General features: G+C 40.9%; 1 protein-coding gene across 28 annotated transcripts in view; it reads right to left on the bottom strand.

The window, feature by feature from the left end:
• Positions 1 to 16,479, bottom strand: part of DTNA (dystrobrevin alpha) — a 233,861-nt gene that overhangs the window by 56,078 nt on the left and 161,304 nt on the right. For all 28 annotated transcript variants that reach the window (XM_048507242.1, XM_048507244.1, XM_048507245.1 and 25 more), the window contains 6 exons: positions 15,351 to 15,564; positions 11,166 to 11,251; positions 9,897 to 10,051; positions 9,127 to 9,232; positions 6,218 to 6,384; positions 2,663 to 2,787 (listed from right to left, as the gene is read on the bottom strand). In XM_048507242.1, the coding sequence (XP_048363199.1) occupies positions 2,663 to 2,787; positions 6,218 to 6,384; positions 9,127 to 9,232; positions 9,897 to 10,051; positions 11,166 to 11,251; positions 15,351 to 15,564 (853 nt within the window). The remainder of the gene's footprint in view (positions 1 to 2,662; positions 2,788 to 6,217; positions 6,385 to 9,126; positions 9,233 to 9,896; positions 10,052 to 11,165; positions 11,252 to 15,350; positions 15,565 to 16,479) is intronic.

Genomic DNA, 16,479 nt, shown 5'->3' with positions numbered 1-16,479 from the left:
TTCCAGAAGAACCGGCTTATTTCTCAGAGGCCTAGTTCATACTAAGGTGGTAAAATGATGCCTGCTTGTTACCGCTTCCAATTACAGGTAAGATGATGGAACGTTTCTCCATGGTAGATTCCACACAGGGCAAATATAATGGGTATGGGATGCTACATAAACTGCTTTGGAGGGGAACTTTACACAGGTCCTGTCCCCAAAACGAGTCTGCCCCATTTTATTTTCCTCAGAATTGCTAAACCAGCAATCCTTTTGCAGAATCCCAGTTGGAGTCACTCCTGTGGAAATGGCCAGGCAGGAGGTGCTTTATTTCCCTCCCTTCCACTGCATCATCCGCAGTCAGGGAGAATCCACTTGCCATTGCCCTGCTGTTGCAGGGAGGCCCCTTTTTCTTTTATTTTGTGTGTTGAACATGCACAGCTGATAGTATTGTGGGACAATCGGCATGGCTGTGGGGGTTAATTCCTACATGTCTGTGTAACTATGCATGTGTTGCAGAAAATAAAAAAAAGAGAGAGAAGTGTTTCTGTGTGAAGGCGCGAAAGCAACCTGGATTGTTTCCATGGGCTCCAATCACTGCATGGACAGCACACATGTGAATGGGAAAAAGGAAAACGGATTCCTTTATAACAACTGCAACCTGTTATACATTTGCTGTGCGGAATCAACCCATGTGACATATTTCTGTGCATAATAATAACCAGATGCTAGGGAAAGTATTCTAGGTAAGCCTTCTTCCTGACATCTAGTTTTCTATCCAGAGGAAATTTATGTTTTATATAAAGGAATTATCAATCACACAAGCCTCCACTCTTAAGTTTGAAGTGCAAACCCAGACAAAGGTTACCCCCTTATGGTACCCAAAACTTTTACACTCCTAGTTAATAAAAGTATTGCTTTACAGTTAATCTTTGGATTTTTCAAATATACCACCTCAACTACCCATGTTTTCACTGTGAGGCCGTTTCTGCATGGCCAGCTAAACAGGGGTGCATCAGCATAGATCATGCCAATGGACCCCCGGGGGCCATTTGCATGAATGACCCTACTGGCTCCCCAGCCAGCGGTGTAGCCTTCACATGGGCTGCATCGCTCCTGAACGCCTCCTACCTCCTGCTGCCTTCTGACACTTTGTGGAGGCCAGGGGACATGCCCCCGTGGCCAGAGTGATGCCTCTGGGGTTGGAGGCCAGGAGCCATGTCCCCTGGCCTCCACAGAGTGACAGAAGGTGGTAGGAGGTAGGAAGCATCCAGGAGTGGCACGGGAAATATGCTGGCTTTCATTCGGTGCCATTTGATCGGCACTGGATGGAAGCTGGCGTTTTCCAAAAAAGCAAGGTTTAAAAACACCATTTGGGGGGAGAGAGCGACACTGTAGCGATTTGGCAGCAGCACCTGTGTGAAGGTTCTTCCCCAACGGTGTTTTACCGGGCTGAAATCGATGATTTCGGCCCATGCAGAAACAGCCTTAGCTCTAGATCACATAGGACTACTTGGGAAAACCTGGAGAAAGTTGTGTTTTGGACAATTTTTCCCATCTGCTTCCAGAAGATATGAATGCTGAACAGTTATGAGAACCCAACAGGAGAATAATGTATACTTGCAGTTCTGTCCTGTGAATTTCTAAACATCAGCTGTCTCAGGGATGACAGAGTCAAAAAGAAATCGAACAGGATGCAGATTATAAAATACAAAATACTGCATTTATCTGAGCTCGCACTGACCATCAATGGGGAAGTCCATCAGCTACCATTCTAATTGTATGATGATTCAACTTGCATGTTTCAGATTACAATTATTTGGTACAGGGATGCTGTTGTCAATTTCTGCCCTGATAGCTGCATGCTGAATTGGCAGTATGCCAGTCATGTGTCCCAAATTCATTATCCTGCCAGAAATTAAACATCTAGGCATGTGTTTAGTCCTTCTGTCTATTTTTATATTGAATTTTTGATCATCATTTGTTCATTATACCCAAAAGGGAGTATTTTGGAACAAATCAAGCTATTGCTTATGAACCAGTTACAAAATTAAACACAGCAATTTAAAGCACCTTTCAATTGTTCTTCCTTTTGTGTAGCACAAAGCATTGATTTTCAAAACATAATTTCTGGAGAAAAGTGTTCCCTTTGTGTGAATTAATGTACTTTTAAAAAGAAAATCTTTACGTAGAAACAGAAAATAGAAAACCAACACACATTTCTCAAAGTTCATCAATTAAAACTTTGAAACTTGCTGCCAAGTGCTGAAATGCAGAATAATTTTTTGTTTCACTTTTTAACTTGGTTCAGTTTCTAGAAAATGGTTTCATTGGTCAAGAGATACTGGAATCATGGTAACCTGTGTTCTCCTGCTCAAACCAGCAATCACTAAACCAAAATTTAAAATAATAATTAAGATAACAAAGTTGTTAATATATATATATTTAAAAACTTATATCTCCCCAAACATTTATTTAAAAATGAAACAAAATAATAGCATTGCAAAGGTGAGTCTGGCCAACTGAATCACTGAATATGATGCACCATTTCTTGAAAACTGTCATGAAACTGTTGACTGGTCATTCAGCATGAAGATGTCTCCTTCCATTTGCCCTCAACCAAAGTAAATAGTAAGTCAACTAGAACAAAGCGTTTTTATAACTGTAGTGCACAGATACTTACACAATATGAGCCAAGTTTAGAGGTTTTTCAGGCTGGTCTGGAAACATTGGGTGCAAAGGCTCACGGCTGGAAGCACAGCTTAAAGACTTGCTAAGTGCATTCGTTAACTTCTTAGCAGGTGATTTCTGGGAGGAATAAAGAAGGCAAAAGTAATCTGGACAGAAAAAATTTGTGACTACTGGAAAACAAGATGATGCTCTGTTACTGACTGATGCACCTTTCATCCCTAAAGCCCATAAATTAGATGGACTTTTATATGTCTCAAGTTATTTCCTCTTAAATCTGTTCAATATATTTAAAGTGGGTTTAATCTTTCAATGGCAGGAGAGATTCAACATTCAAAATATTTGCAAAATCTCCCAGTATTTCATTTATCTTCTCTTGCAATGAAAGAGTTTGGGAAGAGTGCAAGGGACCTGTTTCTAATCCCTCCACGGGAACAAAAGTCTATATCCAGATTGGAATGTGATCAAACGTTTTTGTTGTTGGAGACTGTATCAGTCACATAGGTGTTAAGAATAAAGGGACATGGACACATTTGCTTTCTTTAGTGATCTCTCAAGGTTGCAAAGTGATCTCTCAAGGTTGCATGGGAAGTTTTCAGTAATGACGCTAAATGCTTTATTTATGATTATTAATGGAGTTCTCCACTAATAGATAAAATCTCTCCCCTCCCCATCATTGGATGAAGAATTCCAGCAAAATTCAAAAGCTTGTGTGAAGGAATGGACTTGCAAGACCCATTCCCTCATGGTTCCTTGAGGCTGGAAAAAAACTCTTGGATGTTGGGCATCACTGTTGCTTTTCATTACTTCCAGGGGGTACTAAATTTTTCTCGGGGTATTATTCAATGCCACCAACAAATCCAAAACAGAACCCCCTGCTATACAGAACTGTAAATCTAGCACTCTGTATCCTTATTGCTGGCTGAATCTACTTGCTGCATTTCCCGCTTTGCTCATGCTAGCTCGAGCAGGAATGATAAATTGTATCTTTGCAATTTGGAGCTATCATGCTCAAGGAAATGCAAGCTCTGCTGATCCCCTTCCCCTTTACTGCTTTTCAGAAAGTTAGGCCCTTTCCGCATAGGCAGTAAAGAGCGCCCCAGGGATGCTAAAAACAGCGTCCCTGGGGAGGGGTTTGCATGGCCGCCGCCGCATCGCAGTGGCGCCGGCCTTGCAACTCCTGAGCGGTGCGAAGACACTGCTTCCGAACCTCGCTCCCTGAGTGAGGTTTTTCGGAAGCAGCATCTTCCAACCGCTGCCGTGCAAACGGCAGCGGCTGAAAGGCACCATTTCCCCCCCTTTCCTGAATGCCTTACCATCCCCTCTGGCTTTCCGGCGTGTCACACAGGCCGGGGACATGCCCCCCCCCCGCCCTGTGACTCCAGAGCTGTCACACAGGCCAGGGGACATGCCCCCCTGCCCTGTGACACCAGAGCTGTCACGCAGGGCAGGGGGGGCATGTGCCCTGGCCTGTGCGACGCGCCGGAAGGCCGGAGGGGATGGTAAGGCGTTTGGGGGATGGTGCAGCCTCTGCGCAGGTTGCGCCATCTTCCCCACCCCTTCCGGGGACCGTCCATGTGAACGGTCCCGGGGGGGTACGTCGGCGTAGTTTATGCCGACGCACCCCCGCAGCATGGCCATACGGAAACGGCCTTAGATTAAATAGGCATGTTGTTTTTATAGAGATCAGCCTTAAAGCATTCAAAGTATAAGAAAGTTTAAGAAACAAAATTAAAAAGAGCACACATAGTATGTTCAAGCATCAGGCTGAGAAAAGATAAAAAGTAAAGGTGCAAACATTTAGACCTCTAAATCCTAAACAGCACATGAGACTTAATTAGGATAGCCTAGTAAATATTGAAGTGACAACCTTTAAAAATCCTTCACTATCTAGATTCTCTGAGTAGGAGTTCTGCTTTTGTCCCTCGATATGTGGTCAAAATGGAGTCGCTAGATAAAGCATATTTCTTCATGGCTTGACCCTTCAAGACCAGAAGCCAAAAGAAAGGTTCATCCTCATATCCTGAGAATGCATGATCTCCCCTTTGAGTGTCCATCCCTCTTTAGGGTCATTCTAGCTTTCCTGATTCAAGACAAAGAAATTACTATCTAGCCTTTTAACTGTCAGAGTCTCTGTTCCTTTTAGGTATGACATTACAGCAAGGTGTGTGATGTTAAGCCTTTTGTTGTTACTTTGGCCAGATCTAGTAGCACAATTAAGCCCTTGTAACCTCTGTCCTTGGGAAAGAGAGATGACATATCTTATAGTTTTTCTTTTGCCAGTCTTCTACTAGCATTCTGGCCTCTGCAGCATGTATAAAATGGAGCTTCAATTGACAAAATATCAAGATGGATTCTAGGATGGAAGGTAGTTATTTATATCTTTCATGCAGTTTCATGGTAACTGTGCTGGCCCTAATAAAAAAGGCATTACTTGGTTTTTGTTTCTGCCCCACTGAGTGAACCGTAAGCCACCTGAGGAGCATTGTTATTCTTGCAAAATATAATTTATTCTTTCTTAATTCGTCCAATTCTATCCAATTCCATCATCAGCTTCCATATGTAATATTGATTTTATTATAATAGTCTGTCTTGTTTCAATGTCCTTAGTGCATACTTTGCAGTTCTCTAATACTGAATCATCTCAGAACTTGAATTTCAAATTCAAAGGAAAAATATTTTGTAACAAACCCCTCCCTACAATTCATTGCACTCCAACCCACAACATTGCTAAATTGCAGTATTTGGACATCTGTTTGAAAGCAATTTTAACTGATTTAAGTGATTTACCAGCAGGAAAATGTGCATTACAATCAAAGCACCGATATAAATCTAGATACAATTAATTCAAATTAACTGAGCTGTGGTTTAAATTGGTCACTGATACATCTTGATATCCTTGTGGATAATATGAGAAGCTCATATGTTTATTTCACCAGACTGGAAAACACTGCTCATGGTATTAGGGGATTTCCCCCACTGCTATAGCTATGTGAACTACTCTAAAAAAAGTTCAACGACTGTATTGATTGGATATCATTGAGTACATAACATGCATATACTTCTGCTGACTGCATAAAAACATATTTAATGACTTAATGCTGAATAATAAATCAATATTTTCCATAGTTCTTTTTGCACACATCTATCACCACATCAAGCACAAAATTTGAGAGAAAAGGTAACAAATCTGGTTCTGAGTCCTACAAAAATGAACAACTTACTGTGGAAACAGTATTATATTCCAAGACCTGCTTGCCACTGTCCTGACTTCCAGTATAGTATTAACAAGTTGGACTACTCAAAATTCACAGCTATGATAATCACACAGGCTAACACTTACCAAGTTTCATTTCAGAACTGACTGGGAACAAAGACCACGGCTGGGGCTTCTCCATTTGAGAGATACGTAGCTAAACTGGTAAATCAAGTTTCCTATTTTGCAGTTTTAAGAGAAACAGTATGGTCAGTTCCAACTCCATTCCTTGGGGTTTTCTCTTTGGCTAGTGGAGTTCAAACAGTCTGCAGTAATTCATGAACCTTCCCTTACCCATGATGTGTATTCTTTCATTTGATGCTGGTTACTATGGGAACCACTGGCATGTCCCCTCCAGAAGCAATCCTGACAGAGCTGGTAATTGTGACACTGTTGGCATCGATAGCGAAATCCCATCATGCTCTCACTGTGGCAGTAGGAACACTCAACAGGGTGGAAGACTACAGGGGAGAAAGATGCAAAAAGAAAACAAAAGAAACAATCAGCACAGCATTAAAACTGAAGCCCCTAACAGGGTAAAGCTTTCCTTTGTAGGTGGTGATTTTCAACATCAAACATTATTCTTAAATTGCCTGAAATGTAAATGTAAAAGCTTCACAATTTTCCCCAAACAAAAAAGCATCTGCTACTATCTAAAAGAGAAGCCATTGTAGCATCAGGAAAAACAATAACACAAGAGAATGAAAGAAAAAGTTAAAAAGAACTCTACTCTGGTCTACTTGGACAGGAAGAAAGATATATAGTAAAGGTATAAGCATAGCAATTTGCAAGTTGTATGTTGCAGAGTCTGGATGTAACACAGTACAGATACAACTTATAACTTATAGTTCTATTCTAGCCAGTATGTGAAGCATATTTAAATTTGAGTCGGATAAGTCACATTTAGTAAAACTCTGCTTTACTTAAAACTGAGGTAATCTTCCAAACTGTCATACATAAGTGCAAGCTTAACCAGAAGGAAATGGTACATGCATGACACTCACATAAAAATCCTGTTTTAATCTTCGGATAGTAAAGAGAAGCCTGAGAAAGGAAACCTCAACATGCAGATGCCTAATAACAGTTTCCCATAAGTCCTAATTTCACAAGTGCCTGACTAGAAAGTGAGATAGAATACAAGTGAGGTTTATAGAAATCAATGGGACTATTGTTCAACATCTCTAAACACAGACAGAAAATAAGAACATGACCCTCCACACCTCAGGTTGACAAAGACAGAGACAAAGTAGCAGCTAGGGCAAACCATTTCTGAATCCTTCAGTAAATACATGGAGCCAGAGGACAAATGATCTGGTTCAGTCTTACACGATAGAAGTTGAGAGCCTGCAAACAGTTGTGGGGGTCACTTCATTTCCCTGTGTTCCCTTCCCCATACAATTTCCTCTTTCTCTCCTGCTGGCAGCCCCAATATCCTCTCTCATTTCCTTCTCCCCTTCCCAATCACTAACCATATTTTGTTTTATTTGCCCCTAGGTGATCAGCTTTATTATTTATTTGCATCATTTGTACCTCACTTTTCTCCAAAATGGGGGCACAAAGAGACAAACCGGTACATAATTTCTGTTCACCCAGGCTTTTAATTAAGGAGCTGATCTTTTAACACTATTTTACTCTGGAAACTATTATTTTAAGCTGTATGTGGCCTGTTTTATGGTCTATGATGTTTTGATACTGGGCTGGGGTTTTAATTATAAATTTTAATTAATATATTTTAATGTTTTATTTTTATTATTTGTTTCATAAAGTCCCTTGAATAGGTTCCTGAAGAGGCAGCATAATTTTGTCGAAAAAATAAATAAATGTAATAGTCATTTAAGGTTAGTCCCTGAGAAGTGATGGAGTACGAATTCAACAGTCATTTTGCAAAGATGTAAACCTTTTCATAAATATCTAGGGCGAAGTGCTCTTTCACCACACAGGATAGTAAGGTATTGTGGATTGTGAGTTGTGTATCTATTTTCCTTTATTAGAAATGGAATATTCTGGAGCAAACCGGAGCACAAAACAGAGGAAGTAGTGGACAGCAGCTAAGGGAGATTATGCACAGTGAAGAGAGTGACAGTAGCATAGAATGCTCATTTGTTTTGGCCTTTTGATAGCTAGATTTAAGCAATGTACCCACTGGTTTCACTGTCACTTACAGCAGTGACATTTACCACAAAATGTTGGCAAGGAAGATAGTAAACCTTTATCATTAACACAAGCCAGGTGGTGGCTGTTGGGATGGGTGTCCTGCCACAGGAGAAGCAACAGGGCTGTGCAAAAACAACATGATGAACTGCAAACTTTCTGCACTGGGGATGCTAGATGAGACTGTAAACACATCACACAACCATTATTATAGAAGTCTTCTGAAGTGCACTTAAAATACCTGCATTCATAGCAACATTAAGAGTCACCTGAGTTCTACTCCACATCAACAAGGTAATAAGAAGGAGATACTAAAATGTGGAATGCCCTAGTACTAAACTGGACCAATACCGGTATATCAACTTTTGCCCAACAGAAGCAATGAACACATGTAAAACATAAGAAATCACAACTTCCAGAAAACAGATCCTAAAGTTGTTCTGCCCAAAAACAAAACAAGAATTGCACAAAACAAATCTTCAAAAGGAATATACAACATGGAAGTACTGAATTAGAACACATCAAGCAATTGAATGCTACATGTAATCCTTAAATCGAGACTACTCAATGCTTTAACCACCCCACCCTTGCAATCCTTCCCTTTAGCTGCACATCCAGTTCAATGTCCTTTCACTTATCTGCAGAAGTCAGCTGTGACTCATGGAAGTTCATGCTGAATAAATGTTGGCTGCTGTGGATTTTCTGGGCTATGTGGCTGTGGTCTGGTAGTTTTTATTCCTAATGTTTATGACATATCCAGCAAAACGTTAGGAGCAAAAAGTACCAGACCAGAGCCACACAGCGTGGAAAACCCACAATAGTATATTTTGGCCTTGAAAGTCTTCATAAATAAATGTTGGTAGTCTTTAAGGTGCCGTTGGACTTTTGTTTTATTTTACTACAATGGAATAACAAAGTAAGTCCCTTGCAATCCGCATCCTTAGCCATTTTCCTTTTTTAATCACACATAAAGCTTACATTTTCTAAAGAAAGATGTAGTTATTGGGACCCACATTGATATGTCAAATGCTGCTTGTTCTTTAGCTACGTACCATTCTCAACATTTGCCAACCGATGCAGGAGTGGTAACCATACCAGACACTGTGGAGGAGGATCAGACATAAGAGTGTCCAAGAAAGCATTCAGTGTGACTTTTTTCTGTTAAAATGAACAAAAAAGAAACAATTCAATAGCATGGAATGGATTTTATTTTACTCTAGAAGTTTCTCTATCTATGCGTAAGCATGCATACAAAGCATGCATACAAAACACAAACACTGCAATACAGAAGTGCAAGGCCTGGTGGCCCAAATGTAACTGGAGATAATTATGAAATTATTATAAAATGACCTATGTTTCTATTTCTAATAGTATACCCAAAATGTAGTAGCATAACCAAACTGTAGCTGTAGAACTAATCCAAAAAGTTATTATTCTAAAAAGGAAAACTTTTTTGTGGTTGTTAATATTAAAATTATACTAGCACTTGAGTATATAGAAAACCAAGATTTAAATAAAGTCTTACTGACTACTGATTTTAACTGATTTGATTTAAATTGATTTGATTTAAATCAAACCCACCCTGGATGAAAACAATTCCGGGAGGAGAGTGGATGCATAACCCTCCTCTCCAAACAGTTTTCCTGGTCAAAATTGTAACAAGCTGCTTTTATCTCTGCAGAGCAAAAGATATGGAAGTCCCTGTTGTTTCAAATTCAGTGGTCTCTATTCTAGCATCTGCACTTCAGTTATAAAAAAAAAGCAACTACTCATTCTTCTTGCACTCCACACTTTAAAAGATATGATTTCCATTTTTTCTAACCTGCTGAGAAAAACAGGATTTTGCCGATTGTTCTGTGTAGCCAAAAGAAGGACCTTCAAATACTGCAGTGGGAAGCTTAAGAACTTCTCGTAGAAACATGTCATATCTTCCATAAACCATTACACCACTGTTGTCTGAAATCATGGAGAAAATATCTGATGGAAGAAAGGGGGGGGGGAATGTTTTAGCCACTCTGGACAAATCCAACAGAGGCCTTTTCCACATATGTCAGTTACAACGTTTTCAGGCTGGAAATAAAAGGTTTCCTCTGTCTAGTTCTACAGTGCCCCCCCCCCCCCAATCTTTTGTTCTGGAAACATTTCCAAAATGCTTTTTCTCCATTGTACTTGAAAACACTTTTACAGTTTCTTTCCACTGTTTTACAGTTTCTTTCCACTGAAATGTTTCTGAGTTAGCTTCCCTCGCTGTGCAACCATACTGAAACAGTTTATTTTTCCCGCCAACCCATGGGCCATTTTTCACACCTGCTGTGGGGCAGCCAAATCTCAATTTCACCACTTGCTTTGCCATTTTTTTGGTCCTTCACCTAACAGCCTCACCCTTCTCAAACTTAATATTTCTGGCTGGTTTTTCTTTCTCTCCTGTTTTGGGTATCAATGAATCAGCGATGCTATGAAACATAACTACAGAGTATGTGTGGGGGGAAAAAACTGGCGGCCAGGAAATAACATGTTGAGAAGGGGAGTGCAGGCAAACTTTGTCATTAATGTTGGGATCAAAAATGTCTTCAAAATGATGTAAGTGAAGTGAGCAGAGAAGGTCAGAGTTTGAGCTGAAATGATAATAGTTATCCACACATTGGTTGCATCTAGATTTCATTATATGAATTATATGTGAGGCTGTCCTTGAAAAGTGCAGAAACCTCTGTTGATTCAACATGCAGGGGAAAGGCTGTTGTCTGTGGAGTGCTATCATGATGTAATCACTAAAAGATATTTCATTGCTTCCAGTTTGTTTCTAGCTACAATGCAAGATACTAGTTTTGACACATAAACTGACTGGAACTATGTCTGAAGGACACCTTCTGTCACATGAACCTAGCTAGATTGGAAAGCTAGATTCCCTTGAGACTGACTCCAAGCAAAAAATGGCCTTGGAAAAATGTATTTACTCATGTTGTTTTATATTAATGTTACTAAAATATAGTATTAAATGCAAATACCATTCCCAGCAGGCCCTCTGCTACTGCTGCTTTCCAAAGAAAGGTGCAAAAAAGAAATTCAATATACACAATGACACAAGACTTACATCTTAATTTATCCATGATCTTTCCCCCACAAAGTGTTGCCAAAGCCATTTTGACAGCAAACACAGAAATTTTTCCATGTCCTTCTCTAAACAAAAAGGAAAAAGTAAAGATTCTTATACTATTAAATAATATAGTTCTCATACATGGAATTATTGCAATTCTAAAGCAACATTTTAAAAGTACACACAGAGAAAAATAGGTCATAGTGATCTCAGCAGGATGTATAAAACATTTGAAAAATTCAGTGTCAGTAGAATGACACTACTATCTTTCCTTGGGAAGATCATAACAAAATCTGAGAACTCCTGGCATGCACTATGTGATTGCATCTTTCAACACAATTTCTGCTATATATTTTTTCACTTTAATATCAATCTATAGGTGCTCAAGTATTGTTTAAAAAACAGTGGTTTCAGTAAAGCAGATATTGACTTCAACATGCAGAAAGAATAATAATTGATTCTTAGTGGCATGTTTTTTGTAATGACTTTTTTGGGATGCAGAAATTTGGAGTGGGGAAATGGTGGAATTGTTATTTCTAGGCCAGCTCCCTGCCAGCCACTTTCCACTCTGTGGGGTTCAAACATAAGCATTCTCTTCTATACAGTCATACCTCGACTTTTGTCGCCTTCGGAAATTGTTGGTTTGGGTTTTTGCTGAAGGGATCCAGCCGTTTGTTGCCTTAGGTTTTTGTCGGTCGCCTCGGATTTCATCGGCGTGCTGACAAAATCTGAGGTGACTTTTGCGTTAAGTTGCTACGCCGTTTGTGTTGCGCCTGCCTCGGTTTTCGTCGGTTTTGGTTTTTGCCGAGGTAATCCGGATGGAATACCGACAAAAACCGAGGTACGACTGTACTATTTAACCCCCTCTTCTGAAACTTTGTATGTAATAGGTTGGATCCAGACTAAATTTTCTGCTCAAGCAAACCACTTTTGTCTGTGAAATATAAAGTGTCTGCCTCTCCCTTACTGCTGCATCTCATTGATCTCAAAATGCTGCTCCTGGAGAACAGAGGGCCCTCAGAAAAAGCATCAGAGCAAACTGGGGGTCTACAGCTGGAAGAGGAAATGTGTGGAAATTATCCAACTCCTTCCATCAGTGGAAACATTTGGAAAGCGGATAGAAAGTTTTCTGAACTCTTTGTTCCGGTTACTCTATGCTAATGACCTTCATAAGACAACATTTTCTACCAGTTTCTATAGTGTGACCTTTTACCTTTCGTTATAAGTAAAGTTGTGCTATGACCTGGGTTGCCCAGGCTAGTCTGATTTCATTGGATCAAAGAAGATAAGCAAGGTCAACCCTGGCAAGTATTTGGATGGGAAACCTCCAGGAAATATCATGGTCGTGACATGGAAGCAGGCAATAGTAAACCACCTCTGAACATCACTTGCCCCTCCAGGAGTTGCAATAAGTCAGATGTGACCCGAGAGCAAAAAAAAAATTTTTTTTAACAGCTTTAACAAACCACTTTGTGATTTGAAGAAGCAACTGAATGTAATTTTTATACCTGCATATTTTCTCCCTTGGAGGTTTAAAAGAAGAAGATAGAAAAAGTCTTGCAGGTCAGGAGTCAGGCAACAGTAAAAAAAAAACTCTGTTTAGACTGGATCTGTAGTTTGCTTACTTTTCATAATCTAAATACTTTTACTGGCCAGAATGGAATTTAGATAGCAAAATGACTAGCAGGCAACTTGAAGTAAAGGTTTGCTCCCTTTTGGCTCTCACTTCCTTTTGGCAAAGAGTCCAAACATGTTTCCAGGCATTTTCAATTAGCTTCCTTTCTATTTGAGTCACAAATTCAGGATTTCGCATACATTAAAAAAGAAGTTCCCCTTTTGTGTAACTTTTTCAAAAATTATGAAGGCCGCAATTTCAGAGCCTCCTGACAAGTTCTCCTTGGAGAGGGTAGGAGAGATGGCTGGATGCAGGCATACTGTGCCTCTGCTGCTTTGTCCTGAGGAGCTGTTCCCTTCCCTTTACTCAGCAGTTTCCATGGTGATTAAGCTGTACTAGCTGATCTGGCTCTGAAGGGTACACAATACCAAGAAAGAAGTCCATCAAGTGTGTATCAGGGAGGAGGAGGAGGGGTGGAGGTTAGCAGGCAAGCAGAGGAATAAGGAAACTTATTTTAATGGTTCTTTAATAATGTAGATTTCCAACCACTGCATTCTTATAAAATAAAATTGTAAGAGGCAACAGAAAATTTGCATGTGTCAAAGTATAAAGCTGATCCCAGTCAATCCAGTTTGGAATTTCAGTCTAAGATGCTTTTAAGAATGACATGATAATGGGTGCAGTGCTCAGTGACCATAATTTTCAAATATACACACAGAACAGCCAATTATAACGTGACGTTAGAGATGTCTCTTTGCCATAAATTCTCTTTTAAAAAGTTTCAGACATGGATTCTATTGCCTTTTTCTGTTGCAATCTCACAATTTGCCATAATAATAGGGAAAAGGGGGAAATTCATCAAAGCTACAAAAGCCTGCAGCAAAATAGAGTTTTCTTCAAACAGTAAGCAACCAACCCTATGCCACTGCCACAGAACAAACACTACTGTAGATGTTTCTACTAGCAATAATATTTGTAGAATGGAATAGTTTTGTATATTAAAGTGTTTTACCAAACTAGACATTACATGGATAGGCATATAATGTTACTTCAGTGGCCTTTTTAAAATCAGGAAAATCAATTTCTTGAAGGGTGATTGGGATCAGAGAATTTCTCTCTAGGCTGCTTAACCTTTTAACTGAGGTCAGAGACTCACTCTCTGTTCGTTCGTTCGTTCGTTCATTCAAGATAAACATTATGAATCATGCTGGTGGAGGCTCGGGGACCGTTTGCACACTAGTATGTGAGCAGCCCCGACTTTCCCCTCAGCCAGAGAGGTGGCTCCGGTCGCCCACTCCACTCACCGTCCCACCTAGCGTCACTCTGGAGGGCTGAAGGGACCCGCCCACACTGCCCTCCGACATCCAGGGGTCGGCAGCGTGGGCAGGGCTCTGCAGCCCTCCTGAGCGATGCTGGACGGGACAGTGAATGGAGGGGAGGGGGAAAGCAGCGTCTTCCCGCCAGTGCTGTTCCCATCATGCCGACGGGAAGACGGTGCTTTGGAAAAACCTCGCTTCTTTAGCGAGGTTAACAGGGGCGGCTTCACGCCGCTCCCGGGCGGCCAGGACGGCGTTGCTGTGAACAGCAGCCCAGGGACGGCATTTTTGCTGTCCCTGGGTCGCTGTATTACACCCATATGGAAAGAGCCCAAGTTAAAATAAAACAGTAAAAATAGTATAAAAATTAACCCCCACCCCCAGACCACCAGCTGTAGAGGGGGTTTCCAGGGAAGCGAGCCAAATGCCTGGGCAACAAGAAAGGTCATCACCATGTGCCTAAACTCATAAAGGGCAGGGGCATGGCAAATCTTCAAGGAAAGACTATTCCAGAGCCTGGCGGCAATCATGAAAAAAGCCCTTCCACATGCTCCCCTGCACCTCAGCAGGGGGAGGTACACCAGGAGTGCCTTGCCCTATGACCTCAGTGCACCGGCAGGTATATATGGGTGCAGGCACTCCTTCAAGTAGGCGGAGGCCAAATCATTTACGGCTTTGTATATCAACATCAGCACCTTGAATTGGGCTCGGGAGCAAATTGGGAACCAGTGCAGTTCCTTAAGGACTGGTGTGATGTGTTTATGGCCAGGCGTACCAGGTAACAGCCTAACTGCTGCATGCTGCAGCAGCTCCAGCTTCCGGACTGTCTTCAAGGGCAGCCCCACATAAAACCCATTACAATAGTCATTTGCCTGCTCCAAACTGCTCCTCAGCAGCTTTTTGCCCATAGGGTTTCAAATGTATGTTTGCCCATAATTGGAATTTCATAAGAGAAAAAGCTGTTGGAGGCCTATTTGGTGGGCAGAAATGGTGGGCATCCAGAAGCACCTCCCCTCACTGTTTGTTTCCAGTTGCTTATACAGAAGAAACTTACATTCATAGTTAAGGTAATGTGACTTGAGTAGGTCTTTAGAGAAGCGACATATAAATTCACGAAATAAATAATGTTACTCACATATGTGTAATGTCCAGTTTGGTCATATCACCTAAATCTTATTTACCTTAAGTATAAAATGTTTTTCTGTGGTGAGTGAACAACACCAGTATTTGCAGTTGCCAATACAAACTTACGGATCAAAAGCTGCCAGCAAGAAGTTGAGTAGCAAACTGATAGATTGCTCTACGTTGATCTGGTGGGTTGTTGGCATGCGTTTGTTGAGTTGGTAAAATACTGTGGATAATACAGCTTCCAACCGAGCTACGTTCAGTTCTATGTTCGGATCCAAGTTGTTCAGAGAATTTTCCCGCAGTGCTTCTATTACATTCCAAATGTCCACTAGGTGCACTATGTGTAAGGCAAAAACAACAATCAGCTAAAAGCCCATAGGAAATAATATCTGTCTAGCTACAGGGTTGTTCAAAATTACAAAATGTTCTGCACTCCAAAAGATTACTAGTAAAAGATAGCAAAGAAAGGGACAGGTGAAACCCTCTGGGGAAAGTTCATTAGTTTTAGTGTCATAATCAAGAAGACCCTATCCTGGGATGCCACCTGTCCAGTCTCTGAAGGCAGGAGGACCTGAAGCAGGGCCTGATAAGATGATTGTAGCAGTTGGGTAGGTTCATAAGAGAGGTGGTAATTCTTCAGATATGCTCACCTTAAGTCATATAGTGCTATGAAGGTCAACTCCAGTCAACCTACTCACTGCTGCATTCTACACCAATTGAAGATTCTGAACACATTTTAGGGGTAGCCCTGTATAGAATAGTCCAATCTAGATATAACATTGGAATAGTCTAATCTAGATGTAACTAGGAATGAACTACAATGACCCTCACTTATGTATTTAGTATGGAGCAAGTCAGGGCATGTGCCTTGCACACCACTTGCCTGGGGGCATCATGCCCACCCCCTTGCAAATAAGGAAGCTACTGTGCCCCTCCTCCAGGCTGTGGCCTACCAACCTCTGCCTCCTGCAGCTGCTTGGAGTGCTGGTCTACCTGCTGTTAAGCAAAACTGGTAGATCTGGTCTATCAGTAAGCCTGTGTCTAAGAGCACCCCAAATTACAGATGTTACTGCAGGTGAAATATAACCCTATTCAGAATTGGTAACCAGAGGTCAAAGGTATGTACTGTACAAATACAAAAGTTGCAGTAGGGTTTTTTTTACACCATCAGCACCACGGAGTACATTTTAAAATGTCCTTTAGCCTGTATCTTATCAGATGTATTCTACTGTTGCTCTAGACATATCACTTG

The sequence above is a fragment of the Sphaerodactylus townsendi genome, linkage group LG09 (genome assembly GCF_021028975.2).
Source record: "Sphaerodactylus townsendi isolate TG3544 linkage group LG09, MPM_Stown_v2.3, whole genome shotgun sequence".
Lineage (NCBI taxonomy): Eukaryota > Metazoa > Chordata > Lepidosauria > Squamata > Sphaerodactylidae > Sphaerodactylus > Sphaerodactylus townsendi.
Note: the sequence above shows the minus strand (reverse complement) of the source record. Positions and strands in the feature narration are given on the sequence as shown.